This window comes from Branchiostoma floridae, chromosome 2, assembly GCF_000003815.2.
Source record: "Branchiostoma floridae strain S238N-H82 chromosome 2, Bfl_VNyyK, whole genome shotgun sequence".
NCBI lineage: Eukaryota > Metazoa > Chordata > Leptocardii > Amphioxiformes > Branchiostomatidae > Branchiostoma > Branchiostoma floridae.
In genome coordinates this window covers 34,681,390-34,688,297 of record NC_049980.1, presented here as the reverse complement: position 1 = coordinate 34,688,297, position 6,908 = coordinate 34,681,390, and the positions used below count along the sequence as shown (strand labels likewise).

At 45.8% G+C, this 6,908-nt stretch overlaps 1 protein-coding gene across 1 annotated transcript in view; it reads right to left on the bottom strand.

Annotated features, from left to right (window-relative positions):
* The window catches only part of LOC118409225 (transient receptor potential cation channel subfamily M member 1-like), a gene marked incomplete in the record, with an annotated part of 118,080 nt that overhangs the window by 13,176 nt on the left and 97,996 nt on the right, over window positions 1–6,908 (bottom strand). The window contains 9 exon segments of the mRNA XM_035810093.1: window positions 111–122; window positions 405–537; window positions 760–948; window positions 1,103–1,302; window positions 1,838–2,014; window positions 2,182–2,290; window positions 2,558–2,732; window positions 3,253–3,501; window positions 4,267–4,395. Coding sequence (XP_035665986.1) covers window positions 111–122; window positions 405–537; window positions 760–948; window positions 1,103–1,302; window positions 1,838–2,014; window positions 2,182–2,290; window positions 2,558–2,732; window positions 3,253–3,501; window positions 4,267–4,395 — 1,373 coding nt within the window.

Here is a 6,908-nt window from a genome sequence, read left to right as displayed (position 1 = left end):
CAGTTGCTTGAGTAACTATTTTTGGCTTATCTTGTACATATTTGAAGAAAATGAAAAACCACAGTACTGCATAACATGCTTGACCATGTAGGTATTAAAAACTAAAGACAATGTGCTCCACTCTGGAAGTTAATAAGGTAAAGTGTTTGAGGCCGTAGTGGCGGTGGCTTGTTATCCACTGTGTTTAGGGCAGGGTTTTGGAAGGCACAACCCAACCCTCTCCTCCCACCGCCTTTTAACTCCACAACCAAAGGACCCATTTTTACACTCGGGTAGAATGAGGAAAGATGCATGAAGTACCTTTCCCAAGGGCAGTGTTGAAGAATAGATTTTACAGACTATTATATATAAGTATGTATGCGTCAGGGACCTAACTGGATAGTTTCTGGTTTCCTGTGACTTACCTGTCCTGCGTCATCCTGATCCTCTCGTTAGTGGAGGAGCCGTAGGCGTCTTCCTTCTCCCTGAAGTACTCCTCCACACACTCTTCCTCAAAGTCATGAAGCCTCTCTACATCATCGTCTGACAGGAACAGTTCTGTAGGGACACAAGTGTGCTAGTTTTAACAAGAAGTTTCATACATTCAGAAGTTACATGAAGGCAGTACTTTGCACTACATCTAGCTGTCCTTGTAAAAAATGATGTGGTACAGGATGGTGGGTGAGTGAGTGAGTGGGTGGGTGAGTGAGTGAGTGAGTGAGTGAGTGAGTGTGAGTGAGTGAGTGAGTGAGTGAGTGAGTGAGTGAGGTGGTTACTTACTGAGTCCCTTGTCGCTGTAGAGGTTGTTGTGCCTGCACCGTGAGCACACACACACCAGGTACTTGAGAAGCATGTAGATGTGGTACAGGATCGTGAGTGAGTGATGAGTGTGTGTGAGTGAGTGTGTGCATGAGTGTGTGAGTGAGTGAGTGGGTGAGTGAGTGAGTGAGAGAATGAGTACGGTGGTTACTTACTGAGTCCCTTGTCGCTGTAGAGGTTGTTGTGCCTGCACCGTGAGCACACACAGACCAGGTACTTGAGCAGCATGTAGATGTGGTACAGGATCGTGAGTGAGTGAGTGAGAGAGAGAGAGTATGAATGAGTGAGTGAGGTGGTTACTTACTGAGTCCCTTGTCGCTGTAGAGGTTGTTGTGCCTGCACCGTGAGCACACACAGACCAGGTATTTCAGAAGCATGTAGATGTGGTACAGGATGGTGAGAGGCATGGGCAGCATGGGGCGCTGCTCGTATTCCATGATCAGGTGGAAACGCTGGAACCTCCACACCTGGTTGGAGATGGTCTTGATCTGGGAGAACGTGTTGCTGCAAGCAAAAAGACACAAAGGTTTTGAACTTTCATGTAATGTATTTTACAGTCAGTAGTAGATAGATTCCAGCCTTGCAAAAGAAGGCACTGTTCAGAAACAATGATGAATGAATGAAGACGTTCCTTCAAATTATTGTACATTTTTGCCCAACCCAGCTAAGTACAGGTCACAACAAAGACAAAACATGTCTATGAAAATATCACAAATTTAGTCTAAAAGTGTGGCTTCTTCTTGCTACTTGGTTCTACACAGGTTGTACTTACTGTACAAAACATTTTAATGAGCAATAATTAGCACAAAATTTTAACATTGCTACAGCCACCATAATACATACTATAATTTTAGTAAGTTTGAAGTCCGAGGCGTTTCTCAATTTTACCTTAATTTTACACAGCGATCAATCATATATTGCTGCACACATGAAATACACTGACGGTGCACTATATGTGCGCTGTGACTGGAAACCCTATTAAAGGTGTTTTACCACTTATTCAAAACAAAACTAAAAGATAAGAAAAACTGGCACCCACTTGAAGACAGCAATGAGGAGGTTGATGAGCAGGATGTTGGCCACCAGGAGGTACAGGGTCATGATTGCTGGGGTGATCCAGGCTCCGGGGATGCAGTCTGGGACCGGGGTCCCGTCAGAACCCACCTGGGGGCTGCCGTCTGCGTTCTTCAGGCCACACGGCGCTGCAAACAGGGAAACATGTTAGAACACTGTGTCTAGGGAGCAGTAACAGAAGGGTGATCCAGGCGCCAGGGATGCAGTCTTGGACCGGGGTCCCATCAGAACCCACCTGGGGGCTGCCGTCTGCGTTCTTGAGGCCACACGGGGCTGTGAACAGGGAAACATGTTAGTATATCTAGTTACAGGTTCATGATGGCTGGAGTGATCCAGGCACCGGGGATGCAGTCTGGCACCAGGTTCCCGTCAGAACCCACCTGGGGGCTGCCGTCTGCGTTCTTCAGACCACAGGGGGCTGTGAACAGGGAAAATTGTTAGACTATTGTGTCTAGCAAATGGTAATGGAAGGAAGAGCATTCTTCACGGGGCTGAAAACGGGTAAAACATGTCAGTTCACGGTGTCTAGAGAGCAGTAACCGAAGGCAGAGCCAATCCCCCTCATTCTATTGCCTTCAGATTTCTACATAAGATATTTGGAAAATCTTCAATGCGTGTCATCTAAGCTCAACCATGAAACTAATATTGACATCTGCTTACGAAAGTGGACAATATCTTCACTCACGATCAATAGAGCCAGCATAGACCTCCCCATACAACATGAAGTAGGGCTCGAGGAAGATGTTTTTGGCACTTGTCCATGACGGGTCCTCGTCGGGATGGCGGATGGCCTGTCGGGCGACTCCGAAGCTCATCAGGACGATCAGCATGATAATGACAAAGTACAGCATGTCCACCATCTGGGAGGGGGACAGGGTTAGAAGGATCGGGTTTTACCATTACCTCGTCATTTTTTTAAAATTTCATAAATCTAAAGCAACTTCTCATGTAGCATGTTCCAGTTGTTCGTGAATTGATAAACCCAGAATTTTCTGAATCGTGATGATGTTGGGTCAAGGTACCTACTGATTGACCATCTGATAGATAGATTGATTGATTTATTGATTGAAACTCAACATATATATTCATGATCACACGTAGAGTCCCAGGTACTTGTTTATTGATTGATCAACTGATTGATCGATAGAAACCCACCATTTTGCCTATCATCATGACGTAAGGTCTCAGGTACTAGTTTATTGATTAATTGATTGATTGATTGATAGAAACTCACCATTTTGCCGATCATCATGACGTAGGGTCCCAGGTATTGATTGATTGATTGATTGATTGATAGAAACCCACCATTTTGCCGATCATCATGACGTAGGGTCCCAGGTATTGATTAATTGATTGATAGATTGATTGATCAAAACCCACCATTTTTCCTATCATCATGACGTAGGGTCCCAGGTACTTGTTGACGGAGAGAATGTCCAGCAGCCGGATGTACCAGAAGATGATGTCCACGCAGTAGAGCACGCGGCCGTACGGGATGGTGTTGTCATGGAAACGCAGGCCGACGCCCACCAGGAAGGCCAGGATGGCGATGGTGTCGCAGCGATTCCAGTTGTCGTCCCACCAGACCCAGAACTTCTGGGTTAGTTTACTGGGCTCCGATACTAGGATCTGGGGGACATGGGCACATTTAGGTAGCAGTTATATCATGATACAACATTGTATACATCATAGATATGTGTATACATTAGACAGTCCCAGTTGTCGTCCCACCAGACCCAGAACTTCTGAGTTAGCTTACTAGGCTCCGACACTAGGATCTGGGGGGATACATTTAGGATATGACATTAGTGGTATCATGATATAACATGTATACATCATAGATACATGTATACTATACATCAGATACATGTAGTTCCAGTTGTCGTCTCACCAAGCCCAGAACTTCTGGGTCAACTTACTGGGCTCCGACACCAGGACATGTGCACATTTAGGTAATATTACAGAAACTGTACATCAGATAGTCCCAGTTCAGACCCCCAATCTTCTGGGTCAACTTGCTGGGCTATGACACTCGAATCTAGCAGAAAACACAATAGCAGAGCAATGATGATCACTTTTGGGATGCTACTAGATAAAGCTACCTTAAATATTGAAATGCTTGACGAATGTGCAGGTCTTACTTTTGCATTTCACAAATTACGAGTGCACAAGTTTTTAATACGGAATTGCTCCAACTGCAAACTTAAAAACACTTAAAACTAGGAAAAGCTTCTCCTTCTGGGAGTGAACAGCAACAGTGAAAGCTATAGATGTCATTTTCTTTTGACAGGGACTGCTAATGTCTTGTTTTTGCCCAACCTATATAAGACTTCCAAAAGGCTATGAGACGAACGAACGATATAAGACTTCTAAGATGACAGGAAGATTTCGCACCTCCCTGACTTTCTCCACAGCCAGAGTGACGATGTAAGCAATGATGTACCACTCCTCCCAGCCGGGGAATGGTCCGGTCCGCTCCAGAACCACGTAGTTAAACAGCATCAGGAACACCACATACGCCATCTGCAGGGGAAACATTAACAATCAACATCTGCACCACGTAGATAAACAGCATCAGGAACACCACATACGCCATCTGCAGAACAAACACATAACAATCAACACCACATATGCCATCTGCACAACAATCAACACCAGCACCACGTAGTTAAACAGCATCAGGAACACCACATACGCCATCTGCAGGGGAAACATTAACAAATCTTTCACGCATCTGTTTCTCTTTTGCGCATCTATTTCTCTTTCGCGCATCTGTTTCTGTCTAGCGCACCTGCTTCTCTTTCGCGCATCTGTTTCTCTTTTGCGCATCTGTTTCTCTTTTGCGCATGTTTCTATTTTGCGCATCTGTTTCTGTCTAGCACACCTGCTTCTATCTAGCACACCTGTTTCTGTCTAGCGCACCTGTTTCTGTCTAGTGCACCTGTTTCTGTCTAGCGCACCTGCTTCTCTTTTGCGCATCTGTTTCTCTTTTGCGCACCTGCTTCTCTTTCGCGCATCTGTTTCTGTCTAGCGCATCTGCTTCTCTTTAGCGCATCTGTTTCTCTTTCGCGCATCTGTTTCTCTTTCGCACATCTGTTTCTCTTTCGCGCATCTGTTTCTGTCTAGCGCACCTGCTTCTCTTTTGCGCATCTGTTTCTCTTTTGCGCACCTGCTTCTCTTTCGCGCATCTGTTTCTGTCTAGCGCATCTGCTTCTCTTTAGCGCATCTGTTTCTCCTTTCGGGCATCTGCTTCTCTTTCGCGCATCTGTTTCTCTTTCACGCATCTGTTTCTCTTTCGCGCATCTGTTTCTGTCTAGAGCACCTGCTTCTCTTTTGCGCATCTGTTTCTCTTTTGCGCATCTGTTTCTGTCTAGAGCACCTGCTTCTCTTTTGCGCATCTGTTTCTGTCTAGCGCACCTGTTTCTCTTTTGCGCATCTATTTTTCTTTCGCGCATCTGTTTCTGTCTAGCGCACCTGCTTCTCTTTCGCGCATCTGTTTCTCTTTTGCGCATCTGTTTCTCTTTCGCGCATCTGTTTCTCTTTCGCGCATCTGTTACTCTTTCACGCATCTGTTTCTCTTTTGCGCATCTGTTTCTCTTTCGCGCATCTGTTTCTCTTTCGCGCATCTGTTTCTCTTTCGCGCATCTGTTTCTCTTTCGCGCATCTGTTTCTCTTTCACGCATCTGCTTCTCTTTCGCGCATCTGTTTCTCTTTTGCACATCTGTTTCTCTTTCGCGCATCTGTTTCTGTCAAGAACACCTGCTTCTCTTTTGCGCACCTGCTTCTCTTTTGCACATCTGTTTCTCTTTCGTGCACCTGCTTCTGTCTAGCGCACCTGCTTCTCTTTCGCGCATCTATTTCTCTTTTGCGCATCTGTTTCTCTTTTGCGCATCTGTTTCTTTTGCGCATCTGTTTCTCTTTTGCGCATCTGTTTCTGTCTAGCACACCTGCTTCTATCTAGCGCACCTGTTTCTCTTTTGCGCATCTATTTCTCTTTCGCGCATCTGTTTCTGTCTAGCGCACCTGCTTCTCTTTCGCGCATCTGTTTCTCTTTTGCGCATCTGTTTCTCTTTCACGCATCTGTTTCTCTCTAGCGCACCTGCTTCTCTTTCGCGCATCTGTTTCTGTCTAGCGCATCTGTTTCTCTTTCGCACATCTGTTTCTCTTTTGCGCATCTGTTTCTCTTTCGCGCACCTGCTTCTCTTTCGCGCATCTGTTTCGGTCTAGCGCACCTGCTTCTCTTTTGCGCATGTGTTTCTCTCTTGCGCATCTGTTTCTCTCTTGCGCACCTGTTTCTCTTTTGCGCATCTGTTTCTCTTTTGCGCATCTGTTTCTGTCTAGCGCATCTGCTTCTCTTTCTTGCATCTGCTTCTCTTTTGCGCATCTGTTTCTCTTTCGCGCATCTGTTTCTCTTTCGCTCATCTGTTTCTCCTTCGCCCATCTGTTTCTCTTTAGCGCATCTGTTTCTCTTTCGCGCATCTGTTTCTGTCTAGCGCACCTGCTTCTCTTTCGCGCATCTGTTTCTGTCTAGCGCACCTGCTTCTCTTTCGCGCATCTGTTTCTCTTTTGCGCATCTGTTTCTGTCTAGAGCACCTGCTTCTCTTTTGCGCATCTGTTTCTGTCTAGCGCACCTGTTTCTCTTTTGCGCATCTGTTTCTCTCTTGCGCATCCGTTTCTCTCTTGCGCATCCGTTTCTCTTTCGCGCATCTGTTTCTCTTTCGCGCATCTGTTTCTCTTTCGCGGATCTGTTTCTCTTTTGCGCATCTGTTTCTCTTTCACGCATCTGTTTCTGTCTAGCGCACCTTCTTCTCGTCCGCGCATCTGTTTCTCTTTCGCGCATCTGTTTCTCTTTCACGCATCTGTTTCTGTCTAGCGCACCTTCTTCTCGTCCGCGCATCTGTTTCTCTTTTGCGCATCTGTTCCTCTTTCGCGCATCTGGTTCTCTTTCGCGCATCTGTTTCTCTTTCGCGCATCTGTTTCTCTTTCGCGCATCTGTTTCTCATTCGCATATCTTCTTCTCTTTCGTGCCATTTGTT